At 34.5% G+C, this 23,674-nt stretch overlaps 2 protein-coding genes across 2 annotated transcripts; both read left to right on the top strand.

The window, feature by feature from the left end:
* Window positions 1-19,062: 19,062 nt before the first annotated feature.
* Window positions 19,063-21,170, top strand: LOC128549172 (uncharacterized). Its single transcript, XM_053525622.1, has 2 exons — window positions 19,063-19,333; window positions 19,561-21,170. Exons 1-2 carry the CDS (start codon window positions 19,063-19,065, stop codon window positions 21,168-21,170), a joined length of 1,881 nt encoding a protein of 626 aa, XP_053381597.1.
* A 1,287-nt stretch (window positions 21,171-22,457) lies between these two features.
* Window positions 22,458-23,387, top strand: LOC123551441 (uncharacterized). The gene has a single exon (XM_053525612.1). The coding sequence runs from the start codon at window positions 22,458-22,460 to the stop codon at window positions 23,385-23,387; it is 930 nt and encodes a 309-aa protein (XP_053381587.1).
* The last annotated feature ends 287 nt before the right edge of the window (window positions 23,388-23,674 follow it).

The raw sequence follows: 23,674 nt of genomic DNA, 5'->3' as shown, positions 1-23,674 counted from the left end.
AATTATGCCGTAGAAGTTAAAGTTTGAACAAAATCTCAATGCTTCTCAAAATCAGTTGATAGCTTCATACTTCCAGGTTCAATTCAATGTATTTAGTTAAAATTATTAGCCATACAAAACTTCATTATTCAAATACTTATTGATAGTGTTTCGCATCAAATTTAGTCTAATTATACATATGGATAATCGAATAACTTAATAAGCAGAAATCCTGAAACAAAGCTTTTTATTTCACATAGTAATAAAGAGAAGTCTTAGGCTTACTTGATATTACATGGAAAACTTTAGTAGCAACGTCTGATATAAATAAAATACACGCATATCGGTGACGTGTTACCCCAAATATGTATGAGAGACGTTGAAGGGGAAGGCGGAGGTTGAAATCTAAAACTCCTCTACTGAACGGGAAAGACTGTGTCACTTAACTTTCAATGCGGTCGTCATAAGAATTATAAACGCGTGTTGATTTAATCATATTTTATTATTGCTTTTTAAAACATGTAACATAATTAGTACACAATAGAATAAATATGGAAGCAGGAACATGTAATTTGTTTAAAGCAAATGGGTCGGACCACAAGTTTTACCAACATTAATGAAGGCCCTTCCATAACAAAGTTTAGTAACAAAATGTTTAGTTCATAGTTCGTAATCTATGTGTAATATTTAAACCAAATGAGTAAGAGAAAAAAAAACAAGAAAAAAAGAATTAAGTAAAGCGAGCGATTAAAAAAGAAGTAAGAACTTAATGAGTGTAAATATTTTTAAACAATACAACCAAAAAAAAAAAACAGATAAAGACACAAAAAGAAAAAAAAACCTGAAAAGCAGAAAAAGAGGTATTTGCTCGCCGTTCCTCACCCCACATTGTCTGAAGGTTCATTTTCCCAAAACTCAGGATACAATCACAGCGACTGCGAAGAGTTAATTCAGTAAATTTCGATTCAATTAAAACGTTTAGTTTTCTTTATATAATCTTGTACATGACCAAAAATGATGTCATTTGTTGTCGAATGCAAAAAGTAATTTTTTGACACTTTAAGGATGGTACTGGCGAGTATCAATGAATAACTGTCAACGTTGTTGGGAAAAAAGTGGACATTTAAAAAAGAAGTGTTCTGCGTCTTCTGTGATATATCCACAGTTACACATTTGATCCTCACGTAAATGATTGTAAAATAAGTCTGATTTAAGATTGCTACATTTGTTAGGTATTCTTATATGATGGACCTGAGAAAATCTGTCACCAGATAGGTAAAAAGAAGGAACTTTGGGCGGTTTGAATCTGCATTTCGGAAACCTATGTCTAGTTCATTCCAATGTTTGATAAATGACGGTATTACAGATTTAGCATAAATTTCAAGCCGGTGTGCCATAGTAGCATAATCTACATTGTTTCTCAATGTATAGGTATTGGTTTCAAATACAGCATTGGGGAATTGCTGAAATAGATAACTAGGTAAATCGCCTCGGCTATGTTTATAAATCAAAATTAATTTTTGCATATGTCTTCTGTTGGATAATGAAACCCATCCTATTTCTCGAAGCAGTCTTTCTATTGATACAGATCTCGTTAAACCTGTTAGTATACGTGCCGCGTCATACTGAATTTTGTCAAGTAATTCCTTTTTATAAACCATACAGCTATCCCAGACAATAGATGCATATTCAATTATTGATCGAAAATAAGAAATGTATATCTGGTTCAAAGATTTTCTTTTAAGTTTAAACTTTAACATTCTCATTGTTCCTAAAACTTTTGATGCTGATAAAGTGATATTAGAAATATGTTCGTGCCATGAGCCATCCTTACTAAATGTAACCCCTAGATGTTTGTGACTGTCAACATAAGTTAAATGAGTGTTTTCAAAATAAAGTGTAGGCAAATTCAGATTCTGTTTCGCAAGTGAAAGAAATAATACATCGGTTTTGGCTGGATTAAATTTAACAAGCCATTGTTTAGCCCAACGTGATACGATATTTAAGTCATCATTCTCTCTATATGATTGATATCATTAGAATTAACAGATAACGAACTGTCGTCAGCAAATAAACGTGTTACCCTAGATAAGGAATCTGCAATATCATTTACGTAAATGAGAAACAATAAAGGCCCAAGTACCGAGCCATGTGGCACGCCGATATTGATAATTCTTTCTTCAAAATAGGTAGATCCAACGAAAACTTTCTGTTTACGTCATGTAAGATAACTAGAGATCCAATTAATAATATTTCCAGTAAGTCCGTATTGTTTAGTTTGAAAATTAGTCCCTTATGCCAAACACGGTCGAGGGCTTTGCTAATATCGCAAAAAAACAATACAAGTAGATTTCTTATCATCAAATGCTTTACAAATTTGGTTATAAATATCTATTAATACACTGTAGAATGTCCAGGAATGAATCCTGACTGATTTTTATACATAAATTTATTTGCATAAAAATAGTTATATATATTCTTAAACATTACACGTTTCATAACTTTCCCTAAACAGCTAATAAGAGAAACTGGTCGGTAATTGGAAGGTATGGACTTGTCACCCTTTTTAAACAAGGGCTTGACATTTGCGTTTTTCCAACATTCTGGCTATATATTAAGATCTAGAGACCTGTTAATTAAAATTTTCAGTGGTTCACAAATAGTAAAACGTGTCTCTTTTAACATACGGTGACTTATTTCATCAGGTCCGCTTGCCTTGTTAACAACAAGGTTGGAAAGAATATCAAGTTCATCTTGTTTAGGAATATTGAAGCTACCAAGCTGTTTATTGGTTTTACTGTAAAATGGAGGTAAAGAAGCTTGTGTGCCATCAATGGTTGAAATAGTAACGAAAAAACATTTAGAACATCGGCTTTGTCTTTATCAGAGAACGCAAGGGAGTCATCATCTTTTATTAAAGGAGGTAAATATTTACAATTTGGTGAATTTTCCTTAACTAATAATTTCACTAGTTTTCAATATTCTCGCGGATTCGATGAATTACAGTCGCTTAACGTAAATTCTATATTGTTAAAGAAATCTTCTTTAGCATGCTTAATCATATTATTAACTTTATTTCTCAACAATTTGTATGTAGTCCAATCTTCAAGTTTACCAGAGGATATAGCTTTGCGTTTTTTGTCTGTCGCGTTTACGACTTATTTTCCGAATTTCTGTATTATACCACGGTTTATCTTTCGGACGAATGGTTACTATGGTGGTGGGTATACATGACTTTGCAAGTTCTAAAAATTTATCAGTAAAATTCATAGTTGCCGTATTAATATCAGAAAGGGATAAAAATGACCAATCAGTGTTGTGAATTTTCTCGTTAAGTAAGTCAGAGTTAGCTCGTTTGTAATTCCAGACTCGTCTTTTAAACGGGACATTGAGTTGTTTCTTGATTTTGATACATACAAATGTTCCAAAATGGTCACTTATTGACTTATTAGTATTAAAAACACCAGCGTGTAAACATTCCAGAGATGATGATATTCAAATCGGATCTAATAGAGACTGTGAGTAAGGGCTAACTCTAGTAGTTTCAGTTATTACATTATTCATATTATTCAGTAGTAATATATTACGTAACTTGTTCTTGTTTGGATTCAATTGGTCTTCATTAATGTCTCCTACTAATATAATATTATTACATTTTTGGAGTGCTTTATCTATACAAATATTTATCTGGTCCCAAATTTCAACAGATGAGTTCGGTGGTATGTAAACATTACAAAGTAAATACGTCTTAGTTTCATTTTTAATTTCAAGCCAGATTAATTCAGGTAAGATAACTTCAAGTTCAAGCATTCTTTTTAAATGAATACTAGACGATACGTAAACTGGAAGACCTCTAGAATGCGAGGTATTGTCTTTACGATGAATTTTATCGAATCCCTCTAGAAGTAATAATTCGTTCTGAATATCAAGAGACAGTTTACTTTCTGTAAAACAGAGAGTATCATAATCGAGAAAATTTGTTTTAATGTATTCAAATTTATTTCTTATGCTTCGGATGTTCTGGTGAAAGACAGATAAGCATGCGTCAGTAGTAATTGGCCCCGGATTTTCTTCGATATCGCCGGATAAGATCAGTAATAGTCTAACAATTAATAAGAAATATGAAACAATTATTATGTCAACAACCACCGAAAATCCTACGGCTGTGTCTCTTTGTTGGACACTGCACACTACTAGCGCGGCTGATAGAGAAAAATGGTAACTAACAACAATTTGATACAAAACTGTCATAACGATATAATAATAACGTAAGATCAGTGTAACAAGTTTTAAAGGTAATAGATGCTTGGCAAACTCCAAACTCTATTCTGAACTTTATACCTATGCGCTGTGTTCGTATATTGAAAAGTCCAGTGGTCGATCTGTATGATATCAAATCATTCACCTATACGGATATAGTATAACAATTGTAGTTCGACAGACCGACCAATGGACCAAAGTCACAAAAATGGAAAAAGAGTATGGAAAACATGAGTCACAAACACGAATGGGTGGAGAGGCGAACCAAATACTCAAATAAATGGAAAAAAAGCAACATCACAACACTATTGCAGTGTGAACTACGACAAAAATACAAAAGGGGCTATTTTCTGGAATACTTTTCAATGATGCACTGATTTTATGACATAACTTAATTGAATAATTTGATACATATAAGTGAATTATACTATTACTATAGAAAGGTTTTTAACATTGTGACTTGACGCTGACAAAAAAAAAAACCCAAAACAATATTAATATGCTAACTAGAAGACATGATTTATATTTACATGATCAAAAATTTATCTGATAGGAATACAGTCTTATTCGGATGTGTAGACTTGTCCACAGACGGACATTTATGCATACACACAGCAACATGACAAAATATTTACATTATCAAACTTTTGACTAATAGGAATACAGATATATTAAGTCAGTTATATGTTAAATAGTTGTTATATATGTAGACGGACAGTCGTACGGACGGACTTAATACGTACGGACGTACAGGCAAGATATTCATGCAGCACATTCAAATGCCACAATTTATGGTTATGGATCAATAACTCTTACATAAAAGAAGAATTGTTATCGTAGGAATTGTTACCCTTGTACAAACAGAAGGTAATAATGTGAAAAAAGATAATCGATAATAGTACTAGGCATTGTGATTTTACGTTGACAAAGCCGACATTAATATTACAACTGAAAGAACAAATATTTACATCGACAAAAAAAAAACAAAAAACAAAAAAACAAAAAAACAAATAAACAAACAAACAAACAAAAAAACAATATTTATATTATAGCTGAAAAACATAAATACAGGGTGTTTCATAATATCTGTCCCCGAAAGAAATTGCTGTAGAATCATCAATTTTCTCTGTATAAAAAAATTTCAGACCATCAGTTCGAAGTGTATAAATCATCATTTTTTATCAACGTAAAATATTGGAAAACGTTGACGTCATGACGTCATCGATGACGTCATTTCCTGCGGACTTGTTTTCAAGATGTCTCCTACAACAGAACGGTGTAGAGATGTTATAAAACTGTATTATGAAAGTTAACTAAATCATTGAAAACGGTAGTGGAAACAATGAAAAAGAATCACCCTAGCCTCGGACAGCTCTGCAAAAAGCAGATTCAGAGAACTGTTAAACGTTTTAAATAATCTGCATCAATTAAAGACAGAAGGCATAGAAATCTTGGGCGTCCAAGAACGGCCAGAACAACAGAAAATATCGAAGAGGTGAAAACTGCCATTAGTGAAACCTCTCAAAAGTCAGTGTGGAGAATATTAGGTGACAAAACAAACTCTGCTAGTCCTACCAGTGTCTACAGAATGTTCAGCAAGATGAGGCTACTCCACACATGGCTGGGGACGTGATAGAATGGCTAGCAAGAACATTTGGATGAAATTTCATTTTACTCAGGACTGACCAAGAATGGCCTCCTCACTCGCCTGATTTGAGCCCCTTGACTTCTTTTTGTGGGGTTATTTGAAATAAAGGGTATATAAACCTACTTTCAGCCAATGCCAATGAACTGAAGCGTGCATCCAAGAGATAGACCCGCTCCATTGGCCGAGAAACATGCATAAACGTAATCAATAATTTCAAACAAAGATTGACGTCGTAATTGCTCAAAATGGACGTCATGTGGAACATCTCTTATAAGACAGACTCCCAGTAGTATTGACACTTTCAAAGGTATTGCATTAAAATTATTTATTAAATGAAAGTTTGTTTTGTCTCCTATGTGAATATGTCTTCAGCTTATTTATATACTGATGTTGGCAGAAATTACAGCGTTTTAGAATAGGGACAGCTATTATGAAACACCCTGTATTTACATGATCGACAGGAATACAGACAGACGTAAGTATGCGGACGGACATACAGGCGTTGATACATAGCGTATTATAATATTATTTCAGCGAACTATTGAAATATTAGGGTGAAAATATATTTGATTATTTTTTTTACAGTGAAAAATATCAAAAGTACTTTTCAAAGGTATGAAATTATAAAATAACTATAAAATATGTAAATTTAGTCAAAACAAAGAAAAAGAAAGTTAGAAAGTTGCCTGTCCCGCAAGAAAAGATCAAAATATCTTTCACTCAGTAACACAAATCTTACATTTTCACTCGTGGTTATGCCAACTCGTGAAAATGTTGCACACTGTGCTCTTAATCTGACACTTAAAGCAACCAAATAAACATACACATAATATGGGGTAATGCAAAAGAGTTAAGTACATTCACGTAGAATAAAAAAAATATATATGTATAAAGATCAATAACTTTTACATTAAGAGACCTTGTTGTCTTATGAATTGTTTCCCTTGACCTTGTCCAACTCGGAGTAAGTGTGACCTCCAGATTTTGGATAAAAACGATCTTTTTTTTTCAAATTGAAGTTTGGTCATATTATGAACATTTGAATATGAATTTTCGTTTCTAAACTATTTAAAAATGAAATATCAAGAAAAAAGATGACCACCGCGGCAATAAAGAAGTTTTCCGCTGTCGTTACCAATAACGCTATGGAAGATTTAATGTTTAATTAACAAATATACCCCTTACAAGGTACACTGCCTTGCTAAAAAATAGCAAGTGTAACTAATGTGCATAATAACTGATAATAAGGGATTAATAATTAACAGGCAATAAAACACTTGCAGATCAATGATCTCCCACTGGGTAGACTGTGGAAAGTTGTGAGACTGTTTACCCTACTGTTTTTAATTAACTGCCACATCTATGTTAATTTGTATGTTTTCAGTTCTTACTGTGAATATATCAGGTATTTTTACAGTAAAACTTTATATTATAACTTTTACCCATAATTGTATGATCAAAATAGCATTCACTGGTTATATTATATAATTTTAAAATATTGCATCTGGCTGAACAGAACAGAGCATACACTTTATTTAGTTCAATCTTACAATGAAACAAGGAAATATTCTGTATAATTTATAATTAATATTGTACAAGTTATTTGAGCCACAAAGTAAAAGAATAATTTATCTGTTGCACATTTGCTTTTCACCTTCCTCAGAATGTCCAAGACACAATTCAGTATTTGTTATGAAATAAGAAAATGCCTAATCATCTTAATATCAAATGAAATGTATAAATAAGTGTTATTTATGAAATGATATTTAACAGAACCATTTTTAATATCTTTAAACTTGACGAAAAGGTTATACGCCTGTGGAATAATTCGACGGCATAGCCAGGGCTTTTTCTAGGGATTTTTGGGGAAAAGGCCCTTGGTCAAATTAGAAATTATTTACGCGGTGAATTTTCAAAATTGGGAAAAAAGTATCAAGTAAATGTGAGTTTTTAACATTCAATTATATTACTTTAAAACTTTATTTTCAAGGTTTATAATAGGCATTCAAATGAAATACAAATTTAAAGTATCCTCTAGTGAAATTTAGAGAATTCATTTTTCGGGATTTTTTCTAAGTTGCTGATTCTATACAGACTTTGCAAAAAAAGAATTACTTCTTATTTGTCATGTTTAAACTTTTGTTTGCACTCAGTAAGTTTTCACCACAATAACAACTGCATTTTCTTAAAATAGAGTGTGTCAGTGTTCGAGTGAAAAAATCGGGTCGCGAAAATATGTGGCATTTGATTTTATTGCAAAAATATCAATCATTATTATACTTTTTCTTCGTTACATATTATTCAAACTCTTTGAACTTATCATATAATGTAAATAATTTTCTAACATGTCCCACAGGTATACTATTTCTCCAGTATCAAAACTGCATGGCAATATGCTATATAGATATGAAATTAGATATGTGACTGGTCAGCAATAACAAACTGATGTCTTATAGTCTACTGTACGGACCATGTGGTACCAATTAACGGATGGCCCTTATTAATTAGAATTATCATAATCTTCTCAGTACCATGAAATCCTGATTTAATGCTGGAAAAGGGATATTTTCAGGAACATTGTACCTTGTGCATAGGACTGAATAATCAAGGCCTTCGAGTGGTTTATCGTCTGATTTACCACGGTTCAGAGTTCAGATGCGTAGGAATTGAACCACGAGGGCGTTAGCCCGAGTGGTTAAATACTGAAGCATCTGAATGATGAACCGTGGTAAATTAGACGATAAATCACAAGAAGTCCTTGATTGTTTTCATTCTGACAGGCTCATTGATATATTTTAATAAATATCATGCGGGGCTTCATTTACGCGAGGAGTAATGTATTGGACGTCATGCGGCAATTTGACGTCATAATTGACGTCATAATGCTCTCGCGCGTCAACCGTTGTTTATCACAGAATATACAGAGCTTGATGTTCTTCTTTGTTTAACTGGAAATCAATTCGAGGCATGTTAGAATGTAGGGATAATACACGTTTTTTGTGTAATAACGTCGGCAGAAGCCCGCAGGAATGTTTGTGATCGAGACCGAAAGTCGTGGTCACAAACATATCCCAAAGGCTTCTGCAGACGTTAATACACAAAACAAACGTGTATTGTCGCTATTCTTGCATAAACACCATTACACGACGACTAAATGTATTGTTTTCATATGTGATGACTTTACGATTCCGGTACATTTTTTAATTACCATTCTGCTGTTCTTGGAAACGGTAAACATGTTATAAATATCCATAATCAGGGCCCAGAAATCAAAAACACTACCAAAAGCACATGCTGAAGGTTTTTAAACGATTCTTTTTATTTCTCGTTATTACAAACATGGAATTACCAATAATGTTTTATATAACTTAACAATTTGGTAAACAGGAGCACAATTTCAAGAATAACAACTTTACATTCGAGTTATTTTGAGTACGGACACATTTCGAGTACGGATAAGTACGAACGTAGTGACAAGCTTTCAAGCTTTTTATATAAATTATTCGAGAAATTAGATAAAAACATACCGACTGTATATTACCTGTATTACAAGAATGATTTTCATGAAGTTTTTGTGGGTGAAAAAAGTAGGTCATTAGGTCGTGGTTGGTCTTAAGGTTTAGCCGTATATCACAAAACAACAGATTTTTTTAGCGAATGAATAGCATCTTGACACACAACTTATCTGTCCAATACATGTTTTACTGTTCTGTCCGACGGAGTTGGATACTTAAAATATTCTAAATGAGTTTTCCCCCTTTAAATAAGAATGCCATTTGTAAAGAAATAGATGTAAACAATTGTCAAAACGATGTTTTACCTAGTTATGTAAAGTTTAAACACTCGCACGATGTTGCAAATGCATCAAAACGAAGACATGTAACAGCTTTTTAAAAATGGTGTTTTTAAAGGCGCTGGACTGTCCACAAGTGTGGCCCCTTCATGTAGTCCCTTTCCGGAATTCAATAAATATATGAATAAATTGACAATGGTTTTGTACAATAATATAAATGTTTTATATGCTGTTATATTTTCATGTAAAACAATGCTTTCTTTCTATGATTTGAAGACGTTCGAACTTTTTTCTCCGAAACATGGACCTATACCTTAAATAACTTAAAGACTATCGGTTGGTTCGCAAGCCTGTTCTATCTATTATATTTCACCGTGTCCAACGTATACGTTGCATTTACGGCGAGTACGCTACATACATGGTATATTGTACGTTCCATTACCGGCATTTCCTGTTGATTTTGTCAACATCCTATGTGGTGCGGTAAGAAAAACTACTCATTTTCATCGAAGTTCAACGTGTTCAAAGAAGCGATATGTTCAGTACGAGCTGCATATCATTCCAGCTCTCCATGGTAATGTGATTTTGGTCAGTAATTCTCTAGTTTCATCAAACATTCGAGTAAACCGACGTGTGAAGTCGGTTTCGAACTCAGATGTTCACTTTCAGGTTCATTTTCTGTCTCTTAAAATCATTCTGTTGATTTTTCATCTGTTTAACGCGGGAACAGTATAACAAGTTACAAATAAAAATATATATCATGGCGTAAATTCATGTTTTAGGGGAGCTTTATGCCAAAATTAGCGATGTACGCCCCATAAAACGGCGCGTCTACAGAAGTACGCCACATATAAGGGCCATTATATTTATAGCAACTGATTACGTATGTCTTCACTCGCATCTATTCTTTCATTTTATTTACACTTTTTAACAATTATAAACGGTTTTGGAATTACATAATGTAAAAACAGTATATTAATTATTTGAAAAATAAAATAAACATGCTTGTTTTGTATAAACAGTCCGGTATAAAATTGCCCGTTAAAGTTTTTACTTGGGAATCATGAACATTCCATATATTTTCGTAAAGTAATCTTCGGTGTCGGAACCTAAAACAAATTAAAAACTGAAAATGTATTTCACAAGTAACATAATGTCGTATTTTCAGGTAGAGTGCGGACAAAACGAATACTGCTAGTGTGAACATGGCCTGTAACTTCCCCAGCACGCAAGCATACATGGGACCCATATGGGACCCATATTGTTTCCCATGTGGGACCTATATGGGCTACCCACATGGGACCCAGATGGGTTTTGCAAACCATTTTGGCATAGGTCCCATATGGGATATACTATATGGGACCAGTGTGGGTCCCTTATGGGTCCCAGATCTTATAACCCATGTGGGACCTTTCTGGGTCCCATATCGTATATATAGTATGGGCCGTTTAGGGGCGTTCTGGAATTGTATTGGACTTATTGATTTATTGATATTGTCAACTGTATGAAACATTGTAGCTGCCCATGTAGTTGTTTCCGGATCACTATGGACTGCTTTTTTTCTTCTCTTGTTCTATTGCATTTCCAAGTCATTTAATCACAGATTCTTTGCAAAGGCATTCTGTAAAGTAGAAAAAATAATGTCAGTCTGAGCACATGTCCATAAAAGTCATAACTATTTGCAAAATATCATGACATATTTGTAAGCATTTTACATGTTTGACAAATACAGCTATAACCAAGCAGGCATCTAGAAGACAGATTTGTACAGAACAAGAAAAAGGGTATTATCATATCATGAAAGTATAAAGAAATAGCTTTTAGATTTTGAACATAGATCTGTGATCGTACTTTATCTAAGTAAAATATAGTAAGTCCAATAAGTAATCCAATAAGTGAGTCCTAATTTAAGGTACTTCCGCAAATTGAAATTAGAAATTCATGTGAAAAATCAGAATCCTTGAAACAGCTTTCGAAATGCAAGGACACAAAAAATATATGATAAAAGTTGAAAAGATATATCTGCAGGTAAACTTGCGAGCATGAAAGCTACGCTGAACCCTATCTCCATAGTGCTTTGGAAGAAAATGAGTGAACATTTTTGGTGCAAAATTACGGTATCGTATGCAACCTAAATTGCTATAAAATATTTATTTTCAAATCTAAGAAATGCCAAAATAGTGCGCACGAGCGTAACTTTTTCAAGAAAATGTCGTTAAACATTCAAATGCGCAAAACACGTGCACAGTTTTTCTAAAATATTTCGCCGCCATGTTTATTTTAAGGAATTAAATATATGATTGTTCTTTTACCTCAGATTTCCTTACTGAAATATGTATGTCTCCTTATTCATGGTTAGAGATATCCATTTAGTTTAGTTTAGCACTGCCCGATCTCCTTTTCTGTTACCGATCCTTCACATTTAAAGAATAAACGCAATGTGTAATGACAGGTTTTCGATTTACACACCATCTTTGGACAAGAAAAGCGTTTCACTTAAAATTTGTAAGCATCCGCTGGCAAAATATTATTGAAAGATCGGAACTTTTTCTAAAATAAAGTTCAATTTCAATCATTTTCAAAAACTGGAAATATTGCACATTATGTTGAATACATAAATAAAACAAAAATCCCCAAAATAAACCATTTTAGAACTTTTCCGGGAACTATAAGTTTCAGCCGAACAACGCATTTCATGATGACACAAAACTGGTTTCTCTTTGTAAACAGTGTCAAAGTTCACCTGAGGGACATTGCTGAAAAAGTAAAAGTGCTTACTTGTTTCAGTTTTACGTCCTGTAGAAAACGATCAACTTTCAACTTTAAATGCATATATGTTCTAAAATTATTCCAATATCAAAAACCGTCCGATCTTTTCCGTGAGAAATAAAACGAAGCAAATTTAACTATTTATTTACACTTCAACCATGTGAAATTAAAGGCATGTATAGTGGACGCAACTTGACCCCGATGGTTGACCTTTTATATTATAATACATAAGGAGGTATAATCTATTATTGAAAAGGAGTGTATGTAAACGGCTTCATCTCTTTGCATTCATAAACTTAAAATAGACGTAGATAAGCACCCCTTATTTTTACAATGAAATAATCGATATGAATAATCAGCCTAAGGTCAACCATCGCGGTCAAGTTGCGACTACTATACTATCACGAGACTCCCGTGCATTTTGAACCTCGTGGTGAATAAACTGAATTTACTTTAAAGTATGGTGTCTCAGTTGAGCCAGTTATTTGTTAATTTCAGAGAACATACATTAAAGAGTATGTGTGTATGTGCGTGTGTGTGTTGTGTGTGTGTGCGTGTGTGTGCGTGCGTGCGTGTGTGTGTGTTCGGGTTTAACGTCTTTTTCAACAATTTTTCAGTCATATAAACGACGGTGTCTACTTGTAGCAGTGAGCACAATGCCCAACTTTATAGTGCTGCCTCACTGGAATATCACGCCGTAGACAAGTGGCATGATACCCTACCTAGTCACATTATACTGACACCAGACTGACCAGTCCTAGCACTATCCTCTTAATGCTGAGCGCCAAGCGAGGAAGCTACTAGTACCATTTTTTACGTCTTTGGTATGACGCGGCCGGGGATCGAACCCACGACCTCCCGCTCTCGAAGCGGACGCTCTACCACTAGGCTACCGAGGCGGTTCATACATTAAAGAAGTGCTTATGAGATTATGCATGTGTGCGCATATTTCAAAGTCAACTTTATATTAACGACTATAGAAAACAAGTGTGCACTCGGCAAATAGCAAGTCTATTATTTTCAGGTGTATACTGAACACTGATCCTAATGTTTGTACTCGTTATCCTTGGTTTCGTAGACAGTCTTAGTACTGGACCGCTACTTCCGCTGTCAACACCGCAGTAATATAAAGTCAGTGTCCATTTCTATGCTGGAATTTCAATACACATTTATTATCAGTTTATATCTATGAAAGTGTGAAAAAATATTATTGTTTAACGAAGAACAGTAACTTTTGAGATATTTCTGATTTTAATCATCAGGTTTTCGCGTGAAAAGTTCAACTGATTGCATTTTGTTTGTTTTGTAGTTATCTACAATTCTATACAAATTGTATTACCTCCTAACATATTTGGCTGTACATTTTTGTCTGCGATTTATTCTCACTGCGTTTTTAAAAACATGCTGCATAAATTCTCATAGTGTATAAAAAGTCGATAGATCAAAACTGGTTAGTTTACGATGCATGAAACATCTAATAAGGAATCACTATACACATCGAACTTGTCCCGGACCAGTATGCGGAAATACTGTGGCCCAATATTTAAAGATTGTCTAAAATGTTTGCATATATCGTGATAAAGCAAATATTTCGATTGTTTTTATAATTAATAAATATAAAATCACGTATGTGTGAGAAAGTTACGTTCAGTAATTTCGGTAGTTACCGCAGGAAGTTTCGAAAATTCCATTTGCTCCAAATTTTCCGTGAGATAAGCAGCGTGTAAGTACATAAATTCCACTGTAATAAATTAAATCTTTCTTGAAACGAATTTTTGATCATGCCAAATCTTGGTCGCATTAAGTCGGAGACTTTTCTTACAATTTTAGGCAGTTTGGTACACCATACATAGAAAAATCATTGTCCGCACATTGCACTACTTTTATGTATGTTGAAAATAGCAATATGTACACATGTATTTTCGTTTTAATACATGAAGTGGTCAGATTTGAAAACAGATTTTGTAATAAGTTAAGTTCTATTCAGTAAGACAATTCTCCTATGCACTAATTGAAACTTTGAACTAACTTTTGCCATTCATGAATTTTTAATAAAGTATTTTGAAAGGATTTATAAATCTAACCAAAAATTTGGAAAAATACAGGTAAAATATCTGCTTTGTTTATTTCCAAATTTTAGTATCACTTTTTATACAGCTACTTTTAGTTCAGGTCTTGCAAACTGAGCTGTTTTTGTGCTACGGAACAGCTGCATTTGAAAGCTTTGGTTCACTATATTTTCACACCTCAAATGAAGGTCACCCTAAATTCAAGTTGGCGGAAGTACCTTAATAGCTTTGATAGCTTACTTCTCAAAATTTCATCACGGCAAAACCACTGGACCTGGTATCACCTGAAATATATCAAATTCGAGTGTTTTATAATTATATAAATCATTCATCATTTTCCCGTAAATTAAATAAAAATGCAAAAACAGTTTTGATAAATAAAGTACTGATAAAACAGTTAATGGAAGCATTTACACGGATTTAAACTATTATCAACATTTTCTGAGATATCCTCTCTGACTTTGAAGTATGATATTTTTTAAGAGAAATGCAGATTTAAAAAAGCTAATGATGTTAAAATAGGTATTTTATGAATATGTCAGTGACGAATAATTATATAATTATTATGTTATAATAATGTTTAAAGTATTATACTCACTTCTTCTGCATCATCCTTCTGTACATAATGAATAAACTTGTTCTGTATTGCAGTTTAAACCTCTATCAAATGAACTGAATAGTGTGTAAACCATTGGCGTGACTAATAGATAACATGTGTAGAGAGAGACGGACCCTTAGTTACCATGGTTACAAACATGTATTATAAATGTTCCCAATGAATTCCAGTATCGCTTTCCTTAATATTTTTAAATGAATGAATGTTATTACTTTAAGTAATTACACAATTTTGAAAATAGCTTGACAGTCCAATTTTAATAACAATTAGGAATATTTCCAAAAGTGCAAATAATTCATTTACTCGTTTTAGTCCATTTTCATGATTTTGTAACCCTAGTAAATATATTTTATTTTGAAAATACAATAAAAATGCTATGCCCGTCCGTTACCGGTATGTCTAAAATCATAGGTTTTTTTTCCTAACAGTATATGTTGTATAAATGTTATATTGCAGCTAAGAACGAACACTTGCCTTTCCCACAGACAGAGACGTTTTTATCTCGGCTTCAATTTTGTAGGTAAAACAACATAAAAAGACGTCTTTTTCTGGTCACAGATGTCGCTGGGATAGGACCCATATGGGACCCTTCCCGGAAACATATTTTTGAGACCAGAGAAATGTATTAGAATTCAAAGAAAACATAGAAGAAAGGATTGTTATACTAGTGACAACACTTATAGTCATAAAATCAAGAAGTTGATGTATCACTTCACTGAGACATTGTACATGGGTCCCATATGGGTCCGATGTGGGCAAATACTCACAATATGGGACCCAGATGGGACCATTCTGGGAAAAGTGTTTCTTTTGAGACCAAAGAGAACGAAGAAAGATTCGAAGAAAACATAAAAAATGAGTTTCTATGCTTGTGACACCACTTATAAACATAAAATGAATGAATTGGTATATCACATCGCTGAGTTATTGTATATGAGTCCCATTTGGGTCCAATGTGGGCAAATACTTACAATATGGGACCCAGATGGGACCCTTCTTGGAAACATTGATACCTAAAAACTTTAAAAATATTCGAAGAAAACTTAAAATATGAATATCTATACTGGTGACACCACTTATAAACTTAAAATGAATACATTTGTAATTCACATCGTTGAGACATTGTATATGGGTCCAATATGGGCCAGTACTTACAATAAGGGTCCCATGTGGGACCCATATTGTACATTTGCCCAGATATAGCCCATATGGGCCCCATATAGGCTTGCGTGCTGGGTCACAACCTGCCCCGCGTCTGGGGTAGGTTGTGACAGTAAGCGGGGTGCAATGTGCGGGGTACACCCTTACCTTTCAGTATGGTATAGCAGTATGAAAGTACATGGCATTTAACCTTAGGGAAATGCTGAATTTCATAATATATCTTATGTCGATATATCTACATGATAACGAACTGTCAGAACACAAATGTGTAATACGTCAAAAATTACTTATAGCGGTCAAAATCGGTATTTCGAACACAGTTTCGTTGTCCTTTTGTTTACAATGCTTGTGCTTAAAAATTTGAAATTCCAAGAAGAGTATTTGAAAAAATATTTGCAAATGACGTCTAAGCTCTTCAATAAATATTATAAGTCACGTGTGGCACAGCCAACCCGTGGCACATTCAACAGCGTTCTCCCCTACTTATCTGATCAAACTAATAATCATCATTTCTTGTTCATTTCCTGAATGAAAAACACTTGTTTCCAAGATAACCGTGGAAGAAATTGTCGATTTTTCTTTTAAAGTATCTAAGAAGAAAGAAAGACATATTTCCTGTTCTAAGTGATTCCAGAAAGTAAAAATGAGCCACGCTATGAGAAAACCAACATATTGGCTTTCAGCATGGATCCAGACCAGCTTGCATATCCGCGCAGTCTGGTCAGGATCCATGCTGTTCGCTTTCAAAGCCTATTGCAATTAGAGAAACCATAAGCGAATAGCATGGATCCTGACCAGAATGCGCGTCTGTCTGTATCCATGCTTGTCGCAAAGCCACTGCATGTTTGTTTTCTGATGTTGCGGCTCAAATCTACAAATGAAAACAATTAAAATTTGTAAAATATGTTACATGCGCGTGAAATAATATAAGAATAAAATCAATGCCAATAACATTGCGTAATACTGACCCACCACTACGCCATCGTGTAATGTGTTTTCTACATATGTAATTATTTTCAGGATACGATTCTTTCGTAAGATAACGTAAACGCCCGAAAATATTGGCGAAGATTAATGAGTGCCAGATAAATGCTTATGGACAACTGACTGAAAATTATTATACATGATATCTAATTGTGAATGTAACTCTACAAACACAGTTATTTAATATATTTAGTCAAGTTTATTTGATAACATTCGACATTAAAATTAATATTTTAAAGAGACTTTTTGCTAGGATTTTTTCATAGTACGCAGTGGTGGGGTTTAGTTATCCTCCCCGGAAATTCCTTACAATAATGACAGTAACTGTTGCATTTTAGATAAAGACAAGTCGAAAGGTTTCCTGCGGCCAGAAGTTATACAGACCAGAAATTGTTGATAGTAACTTATGGATGAATAATGTACTTGTTTTGTTTTTAATTATACCATTACGCTTTAATGTAAGAAATATTACTCCATTCTACATGATTTACAAGTAGATATATGAACTATGTATTTCTTAATTCTGAAAGTTATTGTTTTGAGCAAAAACAACTATATTTCCCTTTCATGTACAGCTTTTAGCTCAACTGGTCGCATTCCTTGACTATTGAAATACTTTACTAGAGCTTTCACAAATGTGATTCATGTCTCAGCTTGACTTGCTTGACAACACAGGACCATAAGGCGTAAAAAAATTGTTCGTTTCCGGTATCCCGACCTACCCTAAATTTTTGGCCCGACCCTAAATCTTTTTATGGCCTTGGAGAATATTTTTTTAAACTTTTTAACAAAAAGTTGCAAAACTGCACTTTTTATGCTTTAAACACGGTGAGTGATATTAGAAATCAACTTACTGATGCTCTAAAGGCACAACCTCCTTATTAGTCATTTTTTGACACAAAAATAATTTCCGAAAAGTCTCCCTTAATAAAAAGAAATTCCAAAAAAAAAATAAAAATTCCGACCTACCTACCCTAATTTTTTTAAGCATGTTAACGGAAACAAAGATTTTTTTAGGCCTAATCTAGGAAATTGAAGAGCAATTAACATAAAAACCTTTATGCACATTAAGGTATCAATATTGATCATTGCTGAAAGTTTGAATAAATTATATGAAATAATGAATGAGGAATTCAGGTCACAATCATTTCGGGCCAGGGGGTGGGGGCGTGGTTACAATTCAGTGGAGCATAAATTCATTGATTGCATTCTCAGTGACTTCTACAGATCATTTCAGATGATAGATCATGATGCAAGAAGTTTTATTGTTTGCTGAAGGGGATAATTCAATTCTTAACATGCGCGGATCCAGAGGAGGGAGTAGGGGGGAATGATCATAAAGACTGGTCATGCCCCCCTCAGATTACCAAACTGTTTTTCTTATATTTACATAGGAAATCGTTCTTAAAACCCGGTGTGACCTCCTTTCCCCCCCCCCCCCCCCCCCCCCGAAATGCCTTACCCCCTCTTTTTAAAGTTTGTATCCCCCTGACCGATATTCCTACATTTGCGCATGCTTGATTATTATAATTATTTCATTTAAATGTTTCATCTATCAGCCTACCTCATTTTATGCGGAATGGCCGAAAATACTATTTGTACTCTGTGGCACATCGTGTAGCAGAGTACCGTTGTCCTCACGGACACTGATTTACAAACCGGTTTGACTGGTATTGTTTGTTAGAGCGTATAGTGAGATACGTAAGAGGATTAGATACATGTTTAAATCAGTTCTAGCGATACTCTCATTGTGGCGACATCGTTATACTCTCACCAGTAAGAAATGGATGCAAACATCGATGAACGCGTTGAGCAGAAGTTACGAGAGCACAGATCGTCTTTGTTGACGGACATGGAGAAAATAATAACTAAGATAAGTGATAATAATGCTCAAAAATTTTCAAATTTATTAAATGCTGGAATTCCAAAATTTAAGAGAAAGTCAAACGAAGAACAGTACAAGTACAATAGCAAAGTAGGCGTAGCTTTGGATGAAGCTGAGTCATTGTTATCTGACGAAAAAACGGACGAATATAGTAGGAAAATAGCAGAAGGTTAGTTATTTAATTTTTATAAATATGTCATACATTTTACTGTTCAACCGTACTGTCGATCGATAAATTACACGAAATTTGATTGACAGGTGTATATCTACCAGGCAGGTAATCAAGCAATTAAATGTTTGACTTTTTAACGGGAAGTGTGTTAAATTTATGAAAGTAACACGCGTTGAATATAACAATTATATCTTTGTGACACAATATATAATTATATATTTCAGCAAAAGACCTGGTTTTACACCGGCAAAAGTTAATACGACTGGCTGACAATTCGGAATTGGGATGGAGAGTCGTACACGAGTACGAATGTAATCCTCTTGCCGACAACTCGGATGACGAAAAGCGTATGATGCAGGCCGAATCAAGGGCCAATCGAAAGTTCAAGGCAGAGAAGAAGCGTTCGACACGCCGATCTTGGCCATACAGGAGACCCACGTCTACCGTCACGGCTCCACAGGCGACAGAAGCATCGATCACGCCCACGCAACCTAGACGTCCCGGGCTTTGTTTTGATTGTGGCAAGCCCGGACATTGGAAAGGAGCGCCGGAAGGCGCAGCAAAGACTTCCAATAACAAGATGAGTATAAATTTGTTATGTACATTAGATCAGAAAAATGACGGGCAGTCTAAATTTATGGGTCCGGAAGAGCCCACTGAAACCTTATCTCCTGTAGGTAGGTTGAAAGAAAAGTATCATAAATGGAAAGAGGCAACTGGAAGTGATTACATATTGAATGTTATTGATAAAGGATATAAATTACCCTTTAAAACAATTCCGGAAGGAGCAATACTTAAAAATAATCGTTCAGCGAGAGAAAATGTTTCGTTTGTAGAGCAAGAAATTCAAGATTTATTAGATAAAGGTATAATATCAAAATCAGAAAAAACACCAAAGGTAGTCAACCCCCTCACTGTAGCTATAAATAAAAAAGGGAAAAAGAGATTAGTTTTAGATTGCAGATATATAAATCCCCATTTACACCAATTCAAAATTAAATTTGAGGATATAAAAATAGCAGAGAAATTATTCGAAAAGAACTCCTTTTTATTTACATACGACTTAAAAGGAGCGTATCATCATATTGACATTTTTGATGAGCACAGAACTTATCTAGGGTTTTCGTTCCCTGAGAACGGGTCCAAAAAATATTACGTGTTTAATTCTTTACCATTCGGAATAAAAACAGCTGGGCACATATTCACAAAACTGTTGAGAATAGTTGTTTCATATTTGAGATGCAAAGGACACAAAATCATTATGTTTTTGGATGATGGTATAGGCGGTCATAACTCTCTTATGAATGCAATCACTTCCAGTGATTATACAAAACAAACTCTCATTGATTTTGGGTTTTTACTAGCACACGAGAAATGCGAATGGGTACCGAAACAAAAGGTAACGTGGCTTGGTCATGTGTTAGATATGGAACATAATCTATTGTTCATTACTGAAAATAGAATACGGGGATTAGAGTCTTCCATAGAATCTCTTATATATCAGGTCAGTATATCAAAACATAAATTAGTACCTGTTAGATATCTCGCAAGTGTCGTAGGACAGATCACTTCTGTACAAAGTGTCATAGGTAACAAAGTACGGCTTTTAACCAGATATTTATTTAATTGTATTAATTCTAGAGCCAGCTGGAATGCTCCAGTAATGATCACAGAAAACGCAATTGACGAATTACAATACTGGAGACAAAACGTACGTTCTTTAAACAAAAATGGTAAAAACATTGATAAGAAAGAAATATGCATGTATAACGTGTTTGCAGATGCAAGTCAGTTAGGCTACGGAGGGTACGTAGAATTGAACAACACTAGGTGATGACGTCATGGGGCGTCGCAAAAGTCAAGGTTTTGATAACCAGTCAGATGTTTACTGTAAGCATGATGCACAAGCAGGTAACGTATTCTCAGAAATTGAATACAAAGATGATAGCTTGTCCCCGGAAGCGGACATTATAAGTAATTCTGGAGTATTTGGAGGCGTAAATGCCGATCACGTATTCCCGGAAGTGAATACGATATTAGAATCCCCGGAAGTGGATAGTGGTATAGTACCAAACAGATGCACGTTCCCGGAAGTGGACAAAATTTCTATTATGATAACCTCGGAAAAGGTTGATTACAAACATTTACATCAACGTGAGTCATTTAATACCAAACCGGAAGTAGTTGGTATTTCAACTGGTAGTGGTAAGTCCACATTTACAAATTCAGAAGTAATCGGATCATGGTCAAAAATGGAACAGGGCCATAGTTCGACTTGGCGTGAGGCCGAAGCCGTAAGTAGAGTACTGCGCTCACACGAAGAGGCGCTTAAAGGTTCTTATGTGAAAGTATACTCAGACAACAAAAATGTCTCTTCAGTGCTTTTAAACGGTAGTAATAAAAACAATATACATAAAATAGCTGTAGATCTGAATAAATTTTGTGATCAAAATTGTATTGTACTTTGTCCAGAGTGGATTCCACGGGAGCTTAACACAGAGAGTGACTATTTAAGCAGATGCTCTGATTCAGATGACTGGTCAATATGTCCGAGTATATTTAAGGAATTAGATCGTAAATGGGGTCCTCATACAATCGACAGATTTGCGTCACATTTAAATAACAAATGCAGTCGATTTAATTCCCGTTGGTGGGTACCCGGGACAGAAGCGGTTGATGCTCTAATGCAGTCCTGGGGCTCCGAACTTGAAGTGAACTGGTTAGTTCCACCACCTAGACTTGCATTAGCATGTATAAGAAAATGTCTGAAAGAAAAAGCTGTTAGTACATTGACTGTACCAAAGTGGGTCAGTGCGCCTTATTGGCCGTGGTTGTTTGAAGAGCAGAGAGGATTCAAACCATACATACACGAGGTTCGAGTTATTGGCAAAAATTGCATTATTTCAGGCAATGGCAATAACGGCATTTTTGGAAAAAGTGTCTTACCATTTGATATGGTAGCATTCAAATTTGTACCATAATATATAGCATACGGTATAATAAGATATCATGCAGTACTAATGTATTTATTTCTTTATTAGGTGTTGACTTAGTTACCACGCTGAAAAGGAAAGCCGATGAAGCCGGATTTATAGAGAACTCAACTCATATGGCAGAAAAAATGGCTAGTTACTTACTACAATCCAAAGCAGATAACACTGTAAATAAATATTTCAATTCGTTTACACAATTTGAAAAATTCTGCCACAAAAATAAACTCGTTTCCAAACCGGCACATCCCTTCACGGTTGGGCTTTATTTCACCAGTTTAATGGACGAAGGAAAATCTAATCACGTTGTGACATCAGCTTTTTACAGTATTAAATGGGTACATAACATTAATGATATGGAGGATCCGACAGAAAGTCCTGTTGTGAAACAATTACTAGAAGCAGCCAAGCGTACACACTCCAAACCAGTATGTAAAAAGGACGTTGTATCTACTCATGAACTGCATTCTTTGTGTTCCATGTTCATTGACAGTGATGATATATGTATTTTAAGGGACTTGTCTATGATTATGATTACGTACGCAGGTTTTATGCGAATTAGTGAGGTATTGAACTTAAAATGTAAAGATGTGCGTTTCAATGAAGATTACGTGACAATATATGTATCGAAGAGCAAAACTGATATTTATCGTAATGGTTCAGATATAGTTATTTCAAAGGGCAGCACTTCGGCGTGCCCATATGTCTTGTTACAGAAATATATGAACGCCGCAAATTTGAATGATAAGCCTGACGAATTTTTATTTAAACCAGCTTTAAGGTCGAAAAATGTTGTATCTCTTGTAAAGGTTAACAAGCCTCTTAGTTATACTAGAGCTAAGGAATGTATTGTAAGTAAATTAAAATTAGTTGCACCAAATAGAAATCTTGGTACGCATTCTCTCAGAGCCAGTGGTATCACTGAAGCAGCTAAAAGTTCTGATATCTCTGAAAGATGTCTAAAGAGACATGGGAGGTGGAAGTCTGACATTGCCAAAGATGGTTATGTTAAGGATTCAATTGAGAAAAGGCTCGCGGTTTCAAAAAAGCTCGATTTATAATAGCGTTAGCAATTGTTCATACATAAAGAGCATTGAATTTGAAGATATTTACCAATCTATACTTTGCTTGTTCTATAGTCGTTTCGCAAATCGCAAACGGAGTTTGTCTTTTGTTTGTAAGGAAGGTAGTTAGGACTATTTGTACTCTGCGGCACATCGTGTAGCAGAGTACCGTTGTCCTCACGGACACTGATTTACAAACCGGTTTGACTGGTATTGTTTGTTAGAGCGTATAGTGAGATACGTAAGAGGATTAGATACATGTTTAAATCAGTTCTAGCGATACT

The sequence above is a fragment of the Mercenaria mercenaria genome, chromosome 2, assembly GCF_021730395.1.
Source record: "Mercenaria mercenaria strain notata chromosome 2, MADL_Memer_1, whole genome shotgun sequence".
In the NCBI taxonomy this organism is placed as follows: Eukaryota; Metazoa; Mollusca; class Bivalvia; order Venerida; family Veneridae; genus Mercenaria; species Mercenaria mercenaria.
Note: the sequence above shows the minus strand (reverse complement) of the source record. Positions and strands in the feature narration are given on the sequence as shown.

Bases quoted from the DNA above. Each gene is read 5' to 3' on its own strand.
- LOC128549172 (XM_053525622.1), top strand. From the start codon at position 19,063: ATGGATGCAAACATCGATGAACGCGTTGAGCAGAAGTTACGAGAGCAC. The intron at 19,334-19,560 runs GTTAGTTATTTA...TATATATTTCAG, and splicing joins TAGTAGGAAAATAGCAGAAG to CAAAAGACCTGGTTTTACAC.
- LOC123551441 (XM_053525612.1), top strand. From the start codon at position 22,458: ATGGCTAGTTACTTACTACAATCCAAAGCAGATAACACTGTAAATAAA.